The sequence below is a fragment of the Kogia breviceps genome, chromosome 6 (genome assembly GCF_026419965.1).
Source record: "Kogia breviceps isolate mKogBre1 chromosome 6, mKogBre1 haplotype 1, whole genome shotgun sequence".
NCBI classification, from domain to species: domain Eukaryota; kingdom Metazoa; phylum Chordata; class Mammalia; order Artiodactyla; family Physeteridae; genus Kogia; species Kogia breviceps.
The window spans coordinates 35,241,795-35,262,058 of NC_081315.1; the positions used below are offsets into that span (position 1 = coordinate 35,241,795).

Genomic DNA, 20,264 nt, shown 5'->3' on the forward strand with positions numbered 1-20,264 from the left:
TGGCAAGGAAAGTCAATCTTCTTTCAACTTTCTTTAGTCTGAACAGAGTATATAATGAAGTTATAGTTTTAGCAAAAGAAATTACCAATGCACAAGAAACAGTGTTTTAATCTAGAGGATTTATAGGAAGTAGGCGGGCACTCAAGTATCAGAATATTTGGATTTGATACATATACATCACTTTTAAATTTTTTTTAATTTTTGGCCATGCTGCAGGGCATGTGGGATCTTAGCTCCCTGACCAGGGATTGAACCCACACCCCTTGCATTGGAAGCACGGAGTCTTAACCACTGGATCACCAGGAAAGTCCTACATCACTTATTGAGTAACAGACCTATTAACTAGGTTAATAGGTTACCCAGGTTACTTGAGAATATGAAGGTAGCTTCCTAGTGATGGACTCATGCATTCTATAGATAGGGAATACTCTAGCTCCCATTCTAAGTTAACTACATGACATCTTGGTCAAAAAAGTACATCATGAGTTTGATAAATATGAAGTAATTCCCTAGATCTCGATCATGATCGACTATTGATAAAACTGAGCTTCTGGTTTTGCTATTTTGAGAACCAGGTCCTGTTAGAAGTGTGTTTATTAAGAAACAGTGTCCTGAAAAAGGCTACTGTTATCTAGCTAGATGAGCTAAACCAAATATTATTGCAAATGCAAAAGAAAATAATATGAATAAGAGCCAAATACTATGTAGGAATAAACAGGCAATAAAAAGAAAGGAGAAGAGGTACTTGCTTCCTGTTCCAGACAGTGAACCTGTAAGTGCTTATTGAGAACCTGGAATGTATGAAAAATTAGTAAAATACATAAACCCTGCACTTTAGGATCGTATCATCTTCTTGGGGAAACAAGTATGGCACAAATAGAACAATAAGTAGTAATTAGTTGTTGTGAGGTATGTGCAATTTTATGACAGAAAATATTAAAATTAATGTGGGCCAGAGTTATGGCAAAAGATTTGGTAGAAAGGCTTAAGGTGGGTTTGAAGGATTTTGAAAATTTTGAAAAGTAATGTATTTGGATGCAAATGTCATGGTAAAGATTTGGGGGGAAATATAAACCCAGGAAGAGGAAGTGCTGTCATGAGGTGGATAATTCCAGCTGTTACAGAGCATTTAATTAATTCTTATCCAAGTTCGTTAAGACATTGAGGCTTCATAACTGAATTGAAACTGGGACATGCAGCCTATGGGAAATGTATTGGAACACATGTGCATTCTATAATATACTCATTTAAAGAATGATGATTCAACCAGACCATTAATATATAACATAACATATTGTGCTTTTCCATTACAATTGACAGGACTTTTGTGGTTATGGGACCAAGGGGAGAAAAAGTGCATAAGTACTGAAATTTTAGGCTTTGTTCAAGATGGAAGAAAGGCTTATACTGTTTCAGCAGCAAAACTGTTTATCCGTGGAAAGTTGAAGAACCATGTCATTCAGTAGTTGCTATTTTTGACATTAGAAGCAAATCAAAAGAAAAAGATGCATATGAAATGATTGATATCTAATATAAATATTTTATATACACCAGCTTCAAATCTTTCAGTCTTGTTTTAAAAAGATAAATTGACAGTAAATGTCATATAACATCTCTATGAGTCACGGATCATATTTCTATTAGCTGTTTCAACAAATATTGGGTTGGCCAGAAGGTTCGTTTGGTTTTTTCCATAAGATGGCTCTAGTAGCACTTAGCTGTCTTTAACTTCATTCAAAACAGTTTTGTTACGTTGTATGTGACAGCTGTCATATCAGCGTGCATTAAAAAAAAAGACTTCAAAATTGGTGAATTTTTGTGTAGCCATTTTAATATTGAAGATGGAAGAAAAAAAAGCAACATTTTTGGCATATTATGCTTTATTATTTCAAGAAAGGTAAAAACACAACCAAAACACAAAAAAAGATTTGTGCAGTGTATGGAGAAGGTGCTGTGACTGATCAAATGTGTCAAAAGTGGTTTGTGAAGTTTTATGCTGGAGATTTCTCACTGGACAATGCTCCACGGTCAGGTAGACCAGCTGAAGTTGATAGCAATCAAATCGAGATATTAATTGAGAACAATCAACATTATACCATGTGGGAGATAGCTGACATACTCAAAATATCCAAATCAAGCCTTGAAAATCATTTGCACCAGCTCAGTTACGTTGATCTCTTTGATGTTTGGGTTCCACATAAGCGAAAAAAACCTTCTTGACCGTATTTCCTCATGCGATTCTTTACTTAAACGTAATGAAAACGTTCCATTTTTAAAGCAAATTGTGACGGGTGATGAAAAGTGGATACTGTACAATAATGTGGAATGGAAGAGATCATGGGGCAAGTGAAATGAACCACCAACAACAACACCAAAGACCAGTCTTCATCCAAAGAAGGTGATGCTGTATATATGGTAGGATTGGAAGGGAGTCCTCTATTATGAGCTCCTTCCGGGAAACCAAATGATTAATTCCAGAAAGTACTGCTTCCAATTAGCCCAACTGAAAGCAGCACTCTACAAAAAGCATCCAGAATTAGTCAACAGAAAATGCATTATCTTCCATCAGGATATTGCAAGTCCACGTGTTTCTTGGATGACCAGGCAAAAACAGTGACAGCTTGGGTGGGAAGTTCTGATTCATCCGCTGTATTCACCAGACATTGCACCTTCAGATTTCCATTTATTTTGGCACGTTCAGATTTCCTTTTATGTTGGTCTTTACAAAATTCTCTTAATGGAAAAAATTTCAATTCCCTGGAAGACTGTAAAAGGCACCGGAACAGTTCTTTGCTCAAAAAGATAAGAAGTTTTAGGAAGATGGAATTATGAAGCTGCCTGAAAAATGGCAGAAGGTAGTGGAACAAAGGGTGAATATGTTGTTCAATAAAGTTCTTGGTGAAAATGAAAAATGTGCCTTTTATTTTTACTTAAAAACTAAAGGCAATTTTTGGCCAACCCAATAAAGTTCTAAATCTCAGGGAGTTAGTTTAAGTTTATTTTGACTTTGTGCAAAGTCCAAAGGTGGTATGCTTGAAGGGCAGGTACTATTTCTTAGAGTGGTGATTACATCAGTTTTGGAGACTTGAATTTTTTTTAGGAATTTTTTCACTTGATATAAATTTAAAATTTTATTTGCAATAAAATAGTTACTTTCCAACTTGTTTTATAAGGCCAACATAACCTTGATTACAAAACTTAATAATGACATTAAAAGAGAGTAAAATTATGTCATTCTTTTTCAGAAGTATGGATGCAAAAATCCTAAACAAAATAAGATATGAAACCCAGTGACACACAAAATGTATCGTATTTTATTTGCAATCAAGTTGGGGTTATTCTAGAAATACAAGGTTGGCTTAACATTTAAATATAAATCAATATAATTCACGATACTGGTCAAATAAAAGTAGAAAAATGATATGATTATCTCAATAAATGCAAAAAAACCACATTTGGTCAAATTCAAAATTCATTTATTATAAAAATTAGCGGGCTTCCATGGTGGCACAGTGATTGGGAGTCCGCCTGCCGATGCAGGGGACACGGGTTCGTGCCCCGGTCCTGGAAGATCTCACATGCTGCGGAGTGGCTAGGCCCGTGAGCCATGGCCGCTGAGCCTGCGCATCCAGAGCCTGTACTCCACAATGGGAGAGGCCACAACAGTGAGAGGCCCGCGTACCACACACACACACACAAAAAAAAAATTAGCAAACTAAAAGTAAAAGAAAACTTGTTTAATCTGATAAAATGATAGCAAACATCCTATTTAATGGTGAAATACTGAAAGCTTTTCCCTGAAATTAGGAACAAGAGAAGGATGCCAGCTATCAACCCTTTCTATTCAACAGTGTACTAGAGTTCTATGATGTAAGGCAATCAATCAACCAAGCAACCAAAAAAAAAAAAAAAGAAAGTATAAGCAATGAAAAGGAAGTTATAATACTGTTTTTATTTGAAGATGTAGGTGTATGCTAAAAATCTAAAATAATATACAAATAGAGGGTTTCCCTGGTGGTGCAGTTGTTAAGAATCTGCCTGCCAATGCAGGGGACATGGGTTTGAGCCCTGGTCTGGGAAGATCCCACATGCCGCGCAGCAACTGGGCATGTGTGCCACAACTACTGAGCCTGCTCTCTAGAGCCTGTGAGCCACAACTACTGAAGCCCACGGGCCTAGAGCCCATGCTCTGCAACAAGAGAAGCCAGTGCAATGAGAAGCCCACACACTGCAACGAAGAGCAGCCCCCGCTCGACGAAACTAGAGAAAGCCTGTGTGCAGCAAGGAACACCCAACACAGCCAAAAATAAATAAATAAATAAAATAAATTTTAAAATATATATATATACAAATAGAAAAAATAAAATTAATAAATGAATTAAGTTTTCTCAATACAAGGTCAATAGACAAAAGTCAATTGTATTCTATATGTCAGCAATAAATATAACATGAAATTTAAGGAATAATACAATTTACACCAGGATAGAATAAATCAAATACATGAGACTGAACCTAGGAGAACATGTATAAGACTTCTATTCAGATACTTGTGAAACACTATTGAGAGAAATTAAAGAAAATCTAAATAAATGAAAGAATGTACAAGTTCACAGATTGGAAGCTTCAATATATTAAGAAGTCAATTCTTCCCCAATTGATCTATAGGTTCAATGCTATATCAATAAAAGTCCAGAGATTTCTTTTTGGAAATTGATCAGTCAATGTTAAAATTTATAAGTAAAAGGCAATTGACTAAAAATAGCCAAGATAATTTTGAAACAGGAAAACAAATATGGGCTTACATACCAGATATCAAGTGTGAACAGAGAAAAACAAAAGTGTTTTCTACAAGGATTAAGTCATAACCCACTACATTCGCTGACCTACTGCAATCTGAGAAGAAATTAAGAGGATGACAGGATGAGGCTCTCTGTGTTTTGGACAACAGGCCCCTTAGATAGTTAGATAAACATCTCCAGAGGAATTTTAATAACCCTGGATTCCTGCATCTTCCCATACATAGAAAAGCACTAAAATCACTCACTTGAGATATCTGTTCTTTGTGATAGCAGTACACTTTTACCAAGATGTATGCTTGATTGCATGTATTTCCCAGCCAAAAATCATATATAAACTGGTTTGTCCCCTACCTCTTTGCAGCAGTTTCCTCAGAGCTAACTGAGTGGCTAGTCCTCAGTAAGACCTTGAATACAACTTAACTCACAACTCTTACGTTGTGTGTTTTTCTTTAAGTTGACACAAGACATTCTATAACTTCGATAATTAAGGTGGTGTGATATGGCACAGTAATAAAAAAATAAATCAAAGAAACAATAAAAAATTCAGAAAGAGACCTGCATTTGATTTACACTTGATTTATAACACAGGTGACTTTGCAGGGCAGTAGATAAAGAATTGCACATGCATGATTTCAATAAGATGTACAGGGTCAATTAACAGTCATATGGAAAAAAATGCACCTTTACTCCTACTTCATAATATACACACAGATGAATGCAATGTGAATTGATGACTTAAATGCAGATGGTAACACATTAAAGTTATTTAAATAAAACTACAAGTATATCTTTATAAAAGGCAAGGAATTCTTCAACAAACTACATATATATACACATAAAATACTAACCTTGACAGGAAATAAGATTAAGAAAAATTAAACTAAAATTAAGAAATTTAAAACTAAAATTAAGAAATTCTGTTTTTTAAAAGTCACCAATAACTAGTTCCACTTCCAGCAATGGTGAAATTTCTTATATCAAGCCCTTTTAGAGTTAATAGTTATAAACTTTGGAAAAAATATAAAAACCATATGAAGGCAGTACAGAATGACAAAAAACTGATAAAAACTGTCTCAGAGTCAATTCATGAAGGGAAGGGACTGTACTGGGTAGGATTTACATACATATGGTTTCTTACCAGAGGGCACTGGCCAGTCCAGGTGATGTAGAGGAGCTAAAAAGTTAAGCAGAAAGCCACAGTCTTACTGGCTTTAGGAGTCAGTACACAAAAACTGGGGCTGCAGCATGGCTGAAAAGTGAAATAATGATCACAATGATCATTCTCACTGGTAATTAGGGAAATGAAAATATAAATTGCAATTAAACAGAATTTCATATATCAAAATGATGGCAAGATTACTTACGTTAAAATCGGTACTTTGTGGAAAGTCTTTTGTCAGAAACTTCTACATAGTTAACAGCCAGTTTCAGTTGAGGAGGAAGAAGCCAGAATGATGGAATTGGTCAAACACAGAGTTAGGATTATCCTGATTTACCACAAAGCTGTTTCTTGGGTGTACATTTTAAGTGACTAGTCCAAGACTAGGCTGTTACTTTTTTCTAAATAGCCAAGTCAAGGAAGTTTGTCACCTCCTGGATGACTCCTATCTTGAAACCATAGAAATACGACAGTCATTAACACTAGTCAGACAAGTTTCATCTTATTTGTTCTCTATATTTCACCCAGCCCATAAAAACAAACCAACCAACACTGGATGTAGCACATAAACCTGTGAAACACTGATCATCCTAAAAGCTACACCAGAAGGCCCTTATTTTTATTATCACTATCATCATTGTCATCATCAATCACTACCCTTGTCCCTGACATCACCACCACAATCAGAACATTATGTTCAGGTAAATGGGATTTTATTTGGGAGATTAAGCCTATAAAAGCTAACAGGTTGCTACAGAGTATTTTCTAGTTTTTTGTTAATTGGTTGCTTTTTATAATTTAGATTTTTATTTCTGGACGCATGTTATTATTTCTGAGGTCCAGAGGCCCTGTAAAGTCTCTGGAAAGTTTCAGAAATTTGGAAAAAAAATAATCAAAGTTCAGCAAAATTTTGCTTACTTTTAAAAAATAACCACTCATAAGAATACTACCATTTTGGTTCTCTAATAGTGTAACTAAAACCATATTTTCTAACTTGAATGTTTTTTAGAAATAATTAAAAAACCTGAATGCCATTATAGATTTTTAGAATAATGTACTTTACTTAGCACTTGACAAACTGCAGTGGGCCCACAAAACTTAATAAATTTTCAAGCGAGTTCCTTTCCATGGACTCTCGGCTTTCCTCGAGTTCCAGAAGAAAGTTGGTGGTGGAGGCCATTTGCTTCATTTGATCATTAATTTCTTTGTTCCTTATTCACAAGCCTCTCCCTAATAATTTAAAGTCCTCTATGAAAAAAAAAAAAAAAAAGGTTTATCTTTATAGGATTTGAGGAATTTTGCTTTGGAATTTTTTTTAACACTCTTCACTGTATAACAGAAATCAGGTTAATCCAATTCAAATGGTTGGAAATGAAGTTTTAATAAATTAAAACTACTGTTTGTAATACTTTGCAGTTTAACTGCTAATGCAGTATCAGAATGTGGTTATAGGGAAGTCTAATCTAGGAAACGATACCTGGTATGGGCTATAGGAGATAAATTACAGTGAGATTGATGTTTTAAAATTGTGAATAATGTAGTTGCCATCATTTTTTAACATTACTGTAATTTGATTAAGGTGAATGGTTGATTATACCAGAATAACAATGAGCCCTTCTTTGAAGTAAATTCAATCCAAAATGAGTCAGGTATAGTTTAGTTAAGCATATGGAGTTGGTTAAATTCATTGAAGATTAATTTTTAACCTATTCTCTTTATTAAATGAGGGGTTCATCCAAGAACTCAAATTCCTACCTTTAAAAAAAATTATGGCCACAAATTTTTTTGATAGATGAGAGAGTGAATTGTTTCGTGAATGTATTTTTTTTTGATATTTAGAACATGATTTTAACAATTTCAGCTATTATTAAAAAATAATCAATTTTTAGAGTCCATACATCATATTTACTAGAGGAGAAATTTAATAAATCATAAACTTTTGTGATCTTTTAGATATAAAAAATCTCCTTAATTGTTTTTGACAGGAAGAAATTCACAATGAAGGGGAAAAAGCAGTATCAGTGCTATAGTCAACGATATGTATTCTTTAGAACTTTCAAGAACATCTAAAAGGGGTCTTCCAAGAAAAGCATTTTATAAGCTGTAATATAGTGATTATTTGTATAGAAACCATCTCAGCTACTTTCTGTACTATGTACATAATTTGGGCTACATAGTGTTTGAGTCCCTCAAACTAATATTTATGTCTCAGAAAGACTAAGCTACCAGGCTAAGTTACAACCAGCTAATCCAAAACAAATTTGAGACTTCACTATCACAGTAAATTTTTCTACTCATTAGAAGACATATATGATCAGATATTAATAAGGTTATAAATATTGTTATTATTTACTTTAATTGTATACTCCTTTTAAAGTGTGATTTATCTAGTATAAGAGGATGAGATCAAACAAATGAATTCCAATATAAAAGCATACATGGAATGTGGGGAGTTTCTTTGAAGAGCTTTGACAATGTTGGCTCAGGGAAACATTAATTAACAAGTCATCAAAAGAGATAGAAGGAAGAGTAGGATTAAGAACTGAGAACAGAACAGAGAGGAATAAGATGGGGTGGAGTTGCACAGGTGTGGCATAGGTACTTATTACTCATTTTTAAAAGATCTTCTCTACGTAAAAGTTAATTAGTCCTGGAGGGATAAGAACAAAAATGTTCTCCTGCTCATAGGAAATATCTAATTTGCCAAATATATCCACTGCTTACAAACTCTTGTTTTGTAAGTTTTATTTAGGATAATGCTGAGATTGAAGAGATTGAAGAACTAGTTGAGGCTATTTTGAAACTTGAAATCAGATTTGTGTGTGTGTGTTACAGCTCTTTGTCCAAATGGACTATTTCATGACATCATGTCTTTCAAGATATGAAAAATAACTAATGTCCAAACCTTATAAAAATTAGACTAAGGGTGGTCATATGACCTAACTCTAACCCTAGACCACTCTATCTGTATGATGCCAAGTCACAATATTTTCTGATTATTTTTAATCTAATTGATTGGTTTTGATGATGAAATGTATCTGTTAAATTATGTTATATAAACAATCCTGTTTACTGTCGAAACATTAGAAAGTATAGTTAAAGAAAAAGTAAACAAAAAAGTCTACCCATAATCTTATAACATGGGAAAGTTGCAATTGACATCATGTTTTCTTACACATTTAATTAAACATATAAATGATGTTATATATTTGTGTTAATAAATCTATATATGTCCATGTAGATGATGTGGCTATAGTTTGCAAAGATAAAATCAGATCACATGTAATGTTTTGTAACTTTCTTTGGATAGATTAAAAAAAGCAAATCAATTTCTCCTCATCAACATGAGTACACAAACCATGCTAATTTTGCTCACTGTTGTATCCCTAGCAGCTAACATAGTACTCCAGGATGATTTGTTAAATGAATGAGCATTAGAGTCTATCCTCTTTGACACATTTGAGGCTTCTATGTTTTAAGCTAATATAAAGACCTGATGCATAAGTTATCGATTGTGTTGTATGAGTTGGTGGAGAGACAGGTAGATTTAGAATATTTATCATCTGATTTGAGCCACTTTCCTCCTTTTGTAGGTACAACATATCTTCCCAGAGAAGATCTTGGCCACTGTGGATGACAATCCTTATTTTCCCTGGAGTGATGACAATCTTGGCAGTAACTTTGGTCTCCTTGTCCATTTTCTGGCAGTTGGTCAGTATTGACACTTCAATTTTCACACTTACTACTAAATCGCTTTTAACTCTTAGAAATTGACAAGAAACAACAGGAATATTTAATTTCTTTATGGAAACTTTCTCATCTACTTATCACTTTATTTCAACATAATAACTTTATATTATTTGACACCAAAGTTTATAGTATTTTGGAATCGGATGCCTTTTTGATCCAGTCTATAAGTTATATCAACAGCTATGGGAATATGGGCAAGACTGAAATGCTCAATACTTTGATGCCAATATTCATTGTCAATAAAAGTGCTTATATAGTAGGTTGGTAGTTAAGTCATACATCTTTTAGCAAATATACCTCAAACTCTGGAGATCCCTACTCTTCTTGGCTCATTTCTGATATTGGTTGTTAAGATATAATTGATAAACAGCAATGGATAATCCACTAATGGCTCTTCTAATAGTGGATAGTCAAGAGTGGTTAAATGGCTGAATGCTCATACTAACTTGATCTTATTTTTAATAACTTTTATTAACCCTATATCCAGAAAAGCATGTTTTTCTGGCTTATTTTTACCTTTCAGAAAAGTAAACCCTTAAATCTTTGTAACCATTTAATGTTTTTAAAGAAATTTGATATCCATTATTCTGCTTGATCCTCATACTAATCCTTTGAGCCTGGGAGGGCAGGTTTTACTATTATCCTTATTCTCATATGCAAGAAACTGAGGCTCAGTAAAGTAAAGTGACTTCCTAGATATCACAGGCTTTTAAGTGGCATAGCTGAGCACAAACCCACATCTTAATACTTTAAGTGTATTATTCTATTGACTTTATCATGATTTTTCTGTTTTATTCCTCTGAAATATATCACCCTATACAATAATGCAGTGTGGATACCTTTTGCTTGATTCAATGAAAATTCCAGTTCTCTTCTAACCTAACCTCTTCTCCTTTGCTTCTCCCCAACCATCTTAGTTTCAAATTTAAAAACTTATCCTTCAGAAGCATAGTGGTTGCTCACAGTCTCTTGCCTGCCATGTCTACCCACAAACTCTCTGTAGTCTGAATCTTTCTAATCTCTTCTTGGCTCTACTCATTAAAAAATAACTTTATTCACATAATTTCCTTATGTATAGTGCTCTAAGTTTTCCAAATCAAACCCTCGTAAAGAAGCCCTGTCAACATGTTAGTGAGGACCAGTAGCTTAATTAGCTATCCTTCCAAAATATAGTTTGCTTTTAACATTGTTTCTTCTTCTGGAGAGGAGTGATGCAAAAGGGAGAACTACAGTCATCCTGGCTTGAGCAGGAAGTGTGTGGATGAGAATTTACTCTTGAATTTCTCTATATGATCAACTTTCTACAATTTCAGATACAAGGCTGGACGAGCTTATACTACCTGAAGTTAAATTAGTTGAACTGGGCTTCTTGAAGTAAAAATAGACACTCAAACTCTGTTGTAAATGTTGTTTGAAGTCATTTTGGAAGACGGGTTTACTCTAGGATTCTGGCTTAGGATCTAACACAATCTTTGTTAATATTGAGAGTAACTAGAGTTGGATGAGAGCTAGGGGAATCTCTCATTTAAGTGGTAGTAAATTAATTTCCCTGTCTGAGTCTATTCATTGGATATTAATTTTGAGATAAAGATATGGAGGGACTTGAGGTCACTTCCTATTTTAAAATTTTCTAAGTATTTCTTTATTTCACAGGAAAGACTTACTATTACCAAGGTGATTTTCATATTTCTGGAGTCACATACAATGATAATTGTGAAAAAGCAGTTTCACAAGTCAGCACAGATCTGAGCAAATATATTGAGACTAAGATAAGTCAGAGATTTATCTTACTAATTTTACTATAAATTTGATTGAAACATGTGGTGGCTTTCTTTGTTTTTTTCTCTTGACAGATATCTGATGCATTTCAAAATTCTGGTGTATACAAAGAATATATCAACTCTCAAGTCATCAAACTTCTGTAAGTACAAACTCATTCAAGATCTTATGGAACAAAAAAATTTTTAAAAAAAAAGATCTTATGGAACAAGAAGTAGGTAATATGTCATATCAGCTCCAGTTTTAAATAACAACAGCAAGAAACAGAAAGAGAGATAGAGGGAGAAAGAGAGAAGGAAGGAAGGGAGGAAATAAGGGAAGAAGGAAGGAAAGAAGGGAGGAAGGGAGGGAGGGAGGGAAGGGATAAAGAGCTCCCCATAAATTAAATTATCACTGTATTTAACAAATTTCTATTCAGTGTAGGAAGTGTTCTGTACATATCTTTTTTTTTTTTTTTTTTTTTTTTTTGCGGTATGCGGGCCTCTCACTGTTGCGGCCTCTCCCGTTGTGGAGCACAGGCTCCGGACGCGCAGGCCCAGCGGCCATGGCTCACGGGCCCAGCCGCTCCGCGGCACGCGGGATCCTCCCGGACCGGGGCACGAACCCGCGTCCCCTACATCGGCAGGCGGACTCCCAACCACCGCGCCACCAGGGAAGCCCCTGTACATATCTTTAATCTCTGTACTTGAAGGAGAATTGTAAGGTTTTTGGTGGCAGTCAGTCCTAACTGATTTCTATGATAAAAGACTGTAACTATGCAAAACAAGGAGTCTGATCTGATTGTTTTGCTACCTATATACTAGCCACCTCTTCTCCCATCCATACCCACCTGGCCATATCTTTCCTAAAATAATCCTCTTTTGGTCTCTTTAATAACTACCATCACTGTAATGCCTGTGGACAAAAGTGAATCTTTTGAGGTAACAGTTGTCTAAATATGTATTGTAAGTGTGCTTGATGGTGGTAGTGGTGAGGGCTGCAGGGAGACAGGTATCACAGGGCATAGGGGGTGAGTGATAAAAGGAGAGAGCACCTGTAATTTGGTAACTGCCAATATCTATTCTGGGGAAGTCTGAACTCTCCAAACAAAACAAAACAAAAAATCCAGCTAGCCAACCAACCAACCAATCTATTGAGGACAGGGACTTCTCATTGTTTCTTGTGGAAGAATGGAAGTAATACTATTAAAGATAAAATTTGTCTGAAATAATTCTCTAGAAAACAAGGGAAGAAAACGATGGGATTTTGCCCCAGTACAGAAAGTAAAGTTTGTAAACATTCGAAGGTCCTACGAAGTTCTTCAAACGTTAACTTGGATTGTTAAAAGGTCTATTAGGTGATAAGCTTGTGTTTCCAGAGCCCAGTTTTGTGCTTCTTCCAGACTGACAGTTGATCCTAGTGTCCTTGAAAGCTCTGATGGCTGCCAGCTGCCAGTTACAGCTCTTTTGCCTCAGAATACAGTCCCTGTCACCAATGGGCCACTCATGAGAAGTGAGTTTGAGGTAGAGGTTCTGAAAGGAGTGATACGATTCCTTTGTGGGTAGTCATTGGGAAAGAAGGCTGTACCAGTTACTGCCCCTCTGTATCCCAGGGATTCAGAGTCAGCACTTTCTGATATGTCTTTTTTTAGTTCTCTCTTCTCTTTCTCTCTAAAGCCTCTTCCCAATAGAAAAGAGACTTGAATTTAAGTTAAATTCTCAAAATTTCATAATTCAGTCTCAGTAATGAGGTGACTTCTAAAGAGCAGGATAGGTCAAATGAAATGTAATTGTAATTGGATTTTTTTCTTTAAAATATAGATAACTACATGTCAGAGTAATGAGAATTATCATAGGGAAAAAAAAATCCAAAGATTATGCCCAGTGCCATTTTTAGTAAGAGTGTCAGCTTCTTAATTCACTAAATATTTTACTTCAACCATCATAAAACTGATAGCTTTGCTTTTTTATTTCCTTTTCCCTTTTCCTATACTACCTGGTAGAGATGTGGAGAGATGACCAAAATATAACAAGTAGAAGTGAGAGGGGTTGATAGACAATACATGAACTAGTCTGAATAGTTAAATGTTGGGAGTAATTGGATTAGGAAATTTAGTCCTTGGGCTGAAGAGAATTGCTTGGTGATATTTTATCAACCTTATGTTTTTATTTTTTTTAAATTTCAGAAATCAGCAAGGCTAATGTTGAAATGCTTACGAATAACTGTAAGTTTAGAAACTTTATTATAAATTTAACACATTCACAAATAGTTCTCCATCATTTTGCTAAAAAGGATCTAGAAGTACTTCATGTTGGAGATCTATAGCAGTTTTTCAAAATTATTGTATATGCCACATACCCATCTGGCATTTCTTTTTGAAAAACACTGACCATTTATAATGGGTTGTCCAAAAAGGTGAAATGAGAACTGTTTCCAAAGAATGGAATCATGAAGAATATCATGTCTGAATTCGTTTAAAAAAAAAAAAAGTGAAGGAAGAAAGAACTTAGGATAATAAGAAAATGCAAAACTAGGCTATATCAAATATATTTATTATAAGGTGAATAATAATTCTGTACCTTTTAAGCAAATTCTCTTTAGAGTATCATGAGGCCTACAGCGTGATACAACCATGTATTCATTCGTTCAGTGGATATTTATGGAGTATCTGTTGACTACATAGGGCTTTACAGACAGCATTGCATATGCTATGTAAGATACAGACCTTAATGAAGCAAAGTCTCCACCTTCAAGAATTATGCAATCTACTTGGGGAGACTAGAATTATAACAGATAGATACAACAAAAATCAATGGTTGAAAAATCCTTGAGACTGGAAACGAGGAAAAGTAAAAGTCACCCAAACAAGGATGGAGTGGGATACCATGATAAGGGTACATTCCAGGAAAGAAACAGCATTGATTAGGAGATGCTGGACAATTATTGAAGGGTTTCAAATAATGTTTTAAAATATATTTCTTATAAAATATAATGAAAGATATGTGCTCTTATATAAATAAATCCTTTCTTCAGGTTGTGGGGGACGACTGACCAGTAGTATCACAGCAGGCAACCGAATTGTGAATGGGGAAAATGCCCTGATGGGGGCCTGGCCATGGCAGGCAAGCATGCAGTGGAAAGGCCAACACCACTGTGGTGCTTCTCTGATCAGCAGTAGGTGGCTCCTATCTGCAGCTCACTGCTTTGCTAAGTTTGAAAGTATGACTAAATGCAGGATTCTGGTTGCAGGCCTATTTGGGAGGTCTGTGAGGGTTAACCTAAATGTGTGAGATTCGCCAAGACCATATGAAGTTTACAACCACTTGCGTAATTGAAGGGCAGCAAAGACATTTAAATTGGGCAACTAAGGGAAAAATGAATGGAAGCAATTAACATTTTCCAAATAGGGGCTTTGGTCTGATGTTAAGTACTTTACTTACATTATTTTATTTAATCATAACAGTAATTCCATATGAAAGGTATACTTTAACTTATTTAAAGATGAGGAAACTAGGGTTTACAAATGGTGATATAACTTGACCAAGATCATACAGTTCTTAAATAAAAGAAACTGAGTGTGAACTTGGGTATGTCTGACTCCAGTTACAGGGTGCTTATTTGTCTTGCCCTCTGGGGATTTACAATCTAGTTGAAGAAATTTAAACATGATATATTAAAGGTATAAGGCAGCAGAGTGTAGTAAGTGTCACATCTACAACACAGATAGCACGTGCTATGGGAACTTGGTGAAGAAAGAGAACACAATCTAGCTGAGGTATTCAGTGTAAGATTTGATCTAGACTCTAAAGATATAAGCTTTGATTGATTGGGGTAGGTAGATCAGAAAAAATAATACGCATTTCGAGTTGGAAAAATAGCCTTCTTCAAATGTGTTGAGTTGGAGCAACACAAGTTGTATTCTATGGACAGCAAACAGAAAGAACTATTTGAAGTAGAGAAGATTTGTAAAAGGAAACATTAGAAAATATGCTTAGAAAATGTAGTTTTATTCATTGGGGACACCTCTAAATGACAAGATGCTTACTTACTGAAGAAACACAGCTATTGAATGTGTGAAGTCACTGAAGATTTCAGAAGGAGAGAAGGATTGAAGAGGGTCACAATTACATGAAGGTCTTGAAACCTTAACCAAAAAAAGGCACCTGACATTTTGAGGAAGTGACAATAGTTAAATAGGATCTTAGGGCCTAAATTGAGAAAGAATCTCAGGGGAACTGGAGAAACTGGTCAGAAAATCTAAATTAGAAGCCAAGATGCATTGACTTGGTAAATATAATGGAGTGATTGGGTGAGAACAAATTGCAATTTTTTATGTAGGCAGACGGATGCCCAGAGTCTGCCATAGGCTCCTGGAGCCCAGAGTATATGGCAGTACGAGTGATTCTGGACTCCATCCACTGAGACTGTGTATATGATTCCTACCCAACTCAAATGCATAGAAACCAGACAGGACTGAACTAGCAGGAGACATCAGTGACTCTAGTTAGGAGGATTTGAAGAAGGCTGACAGCTCTAATGGTCGTTAGCACTATTTTTATGTGTCTGCAGCATTTATGACATCCCCACATCAAAGATATTTTAAAAATAAGAATTTAAGCGCTTTATAGTGTTGTTTGGGAAACTCACACCTTAAAGTGATAAGATAACCACTGTGAATACCGTTTTGGTCCCTAAACTGAGTGTATTTTAATTAAATTGTGTCCTCCAGGAAAAATAACTCAGAAGATTGGACTGTCAACTTTGGAACTGTAGTAAATAAACCATACATGACACAGAAAGTCCAAAACATTCTTTTTCATGAAAATTATAGCAGAGCTGGGGTTCATGATGATATTGCCCTTGTACAGCTTGCTGAAGAAGTCTCTTTTACGAAGTACATTCATAGGATTTGTTTTCCTGAAGCCAAAATGAAGCTCTCAGAAAATGACAGTGTTGTAGTTATAGAATGAGGAACACTTTATATAAATGGTAAAATTTTCTGTGAATATGTAATAGCTTCCTAGGAATAATTATTTAATCAATTGATCAATCAATCATTCTTTCACACAATTAACCAGTCCATAAATATATTGAAAAGAAAACCAAGTGATGGGACCAAAGGCATGGTGTTGTCTTCAATTTCTGAAATATCTCTGGGAATAAGAATTGGAAAATTTGGAATTTATGTGTGAGGCAGCCAGCTCTAATAAACATTAGAAAGAAACCAATCTAGCCTGGGACTGGTCTGGCTCTTGGTGACCAAGAGAATCTGCTTTATTCCATAGATGTTCTTTGTCTCAACAAACAAGGTTAAGATCTCCGTAATACGCAGAATTTATTGCCCTTAGGTCCTCTTCCAGTGATACTTCAGCAGGCTTTTTTGAAGATTATTGATAATAAAGTTTGCAATGCTCTACATGTATTGTCCTGCTTGGCTACTGATACAATGCTGTGTGCTGGATTTATGTCAGGAGAAGCTAATGCCTGTCAAATACTTCTAGATACATTATCAAATCATTTTTTCCCAAGTACTAATTCAATGAAAGTTTTTATCACCATATTACTTTTGTCTTAATGATTTTCACAGAGTAGCTTCTTATTTCAATCCACATAACAAACATTTATTAATCTCATTAATGTACCAGAACCCACCTCATAAGCTGGAGATGCAGTGGTGAACACAATCCCTGTTCTCATGGAGTTTTCAGTCTAGGAATCCATAGTTACAAGGTAATAAAATAAATTTGGCCCTATTTTCTGGGCAACCTGCAGAACTAGAATGCTTGCCTCTCTCTTATCAGGAGATGCAGCAGGAGGCTTTACATGTGCACATGTCATGCTCTCCTCAGAGGCTTCATCATGGAGCCTCTGAGTCACTTTCTCCATAGTTAAGTTTGGACTTATTACAAAGTCAGATTCTAGACTTCCCAATCCACCCCAGTACAGCTGTAGGTAATATACTCTGGTTTGTAGTTGCCCTGGGTTGTGAAGAAATTCAAGAGTCTCACAGTTCTAAGCCCAAAGAGGGTGGATGGTCTCACTGCCTAGGGGCTGTTGACAACTCCAGAGGATAGATAGAAAGAAATGTTTCAGGACAAGAAACATTTTTTTTTCTCTTTTTATTCTAGAATGATGCTGGTGGACCACTAGCTTACCCCAACTCTAGGAATATCTGGCACCTTGTTGGAATAGTAAGCTGGGGTAAAGGATGTGGTAAAAAGAATAAACCAGGTGTCTATACTCGAGTGACTGCTTATTGTGGATGGACTACCTCCAAGACTGCACTCTGAAAGAGAAGTAACTTTGAAATGGAACAAAAAGACAACTATAGGGTATTCTTATCCATTGCCTCAAAATCTTTTTCTTTTGATTGTTGGTATACCAATCATTTTCTTATATACAAATGCATAAAAGTCTTGATTAATGTTTTATTGTATCTAAAACACTATCCATTTATTTATCTATTTAACTAATATAGTAAACAGAAAGAAAAAAAAAGAAATAAAGGCCAAAATATTTTTATTCATAGCCTAGTTCTGATTTACCTCACTTTTATATTCAGAATAGACCTTAATTTATTTTTCAGAATTTAACAAAATACATATTTTGTTAGTATGAGAACACTAATGCTGGATCTACCAAATAAATTATTTTAAATTCTATAAATTATAAATTTATAGATTTATAATTCTATAAATTATAAATTCACTTTGTTAAACTGGAATATGTAAGGCAAATAATATACATTCACATTTTATTTATATTTGAGATAGTTTGTATATCTTGGAAAATCATATAATCTTGGAATGGAGAAGGGGTATCATAGGTTCAGTTAGACCAAGTCTCTTAATTTACAGAGTGAGTAACACTAAGAGGAATGATTATTTGCTTAGAGTCATTCTTCAGCCTCTCTGATAAGTTGTAACCCTCACATGAATTTTCCCTCATAGAATTTAAATCCAAAATTAGTCAGGAATTTTAAAATGATTCTTAAGTTGAAATTTTTATATAATATTTTCTTCATGTCCTTCTTTTGTCATCTGTTTACATTTTCTTGCAGCAAAAATAATGTGAGGTCCTCAAGGTGAGAGGACAGTGTGGCATCTATTGCAGTAGGTCTCCTGATAGTGCATGTGCAATTGTATGGAGGGCTGATTTTGCAATCTCTGCAAATAATTCACCTTTTAAATTTCCTAAAAATAAAAGAAGTACCTTAAAATTTCAGAAACAGCTAAAATAAACTAAAAATTCTCTTCCTTCAATTGTTTGTAACATTACTTTTATTTTGTCTTTATTATAAATTATTGACTCAGAGCAGAAGCAAGAAGAACTACAAACCTGTAGCCTGTGGATCAAAAACCACATTCACAGAAAGATAGACAAGATGAAAAGGCAGATGGCTATGTACCTGATGAAGGAACAAAATAAAACCCCAGACAAACAACTAAATGAAGTGGAGATAGGCAAACTTCCAGAAAAAGAATTCAGAATAATGATAGTGAAGATGATCCAGGACTTAGGAAAAAGAATGGAGGCAAAGATCAAGAAGATGCAAGAAATGTTTTAAAAAGACCTAGAAGAATTAAAGAACAAACAGAGATGAACAATACAATAACTGAAATGAAAACTACACTAGAAGGAATCAATAGCAGAATAACTGAGACAGAAGAACAGATAACTGACCTGGAAGACAGAATGGTGAAAATCACTTCCGTGGAACAGAATAAAGAAAAAAGAATGAAAAGAAATGAAGACAGCCTAAGAGACCTCTGGGACAACATTAAATGCAACAACATTCGCATTATAGGGGTCCCAAAGGAGTAGAGAGAGAGAGAAAGCACCCAAGAAAATATTTGAAGAGACTACAGTTGAAAACTTCCCTAATATGTGAAAGGAAATAGTTAATCAAGTCCAGTAAGCACAGAGATTCCATACAGGATAAATCCAAGGAGAAAGATGCCAAGACACATATTAATCAAGCTATCAAAAATTAAATACAAAGAAAAAATATTAAAAGCAGCAAGGGAAAAACAACAAATAACATAAAAGGTAATCTGCATAAGGTTAACAGCTGATCTTTCAGCAGAAACTCTGCAAGCCAGAAGGCAGTGGCAGGACATATTTAAAATGATGAAGGGGAAAAACCTACAACCAAGATTACCCTATTCAGCAAGGATCTCATTCAGATTTGACAGCGAAATTAAAACATTTACAGACAGCAAAAGCTAAGAGAATTCAGCACAGACAAACAACCTTTACAACAAATATTAAAGGAACTTCTCTAGGCAGGAAACACAAGTGAAGGAAAAGATATACAATAACAAACCCAAAACAATTAACAAAATGGTAATAGGAACGTACATACCAATAATTACCTTAAATGTAAATGGATTAAATGATCCAACCAAAAGACATAGACTGGCTGAATGGATACAAAAACAAGAACTGTATATATGCTGTCTACAAGAGACCCACTTCAGACCTAGAGACACATACAGACTGAAAGTGAGGGGATGGAAAAAATATTCCATGCAAATGGAAATCAAGAAACTGGAGTAGCAATTCTCATATCAGACAAAACAGATTTTAAAACAAAGACTATTACAAGAGACAAAAAAGGGTACTACATAATGATCAAGGGATCAATCTGAGAAGAAGATATAACAATTGTAAATATTTATGCACACAACAGAGAAGCACCTCAATACATAAGGCAAATACTAACAGCCATAAAAGGGGAAATCAAGAGTAACACAATCATAGTACAGCACTATAACACCCCACTTTCACCAATGGAC

The 20,264-nt window shown here is 34.9% G+C and overlaps 1 protein-coding gene across 1 annotated transcript; it reads left to right on the plus strand.

Moving 5' to 3' along the window:
- Positions 1-960: 960 nt before the first annotated feature.
- On the plus strand, positions 961-17,756 carry TMPRSS11B (transmembrane serine protease 11B). The gene is given in 11 exon segments (XM_059066102.1): positions 961-1,022; positions 9,552-9,637; positions 9,640-9,669; positions 11,362-11,481; positions 11,566-11,629; positions 12,869-12,978; positions 13,652-13,690; positions 14,500-14,677; positions 16,196-16,455; positions 16,815-16,955; positions 17,593-17,756. Coding segments are annotated over 11 exon segments (1,254 nt in total).
- Positions 17,757-20,264: the final 2,508 nt, after the last annotated feature.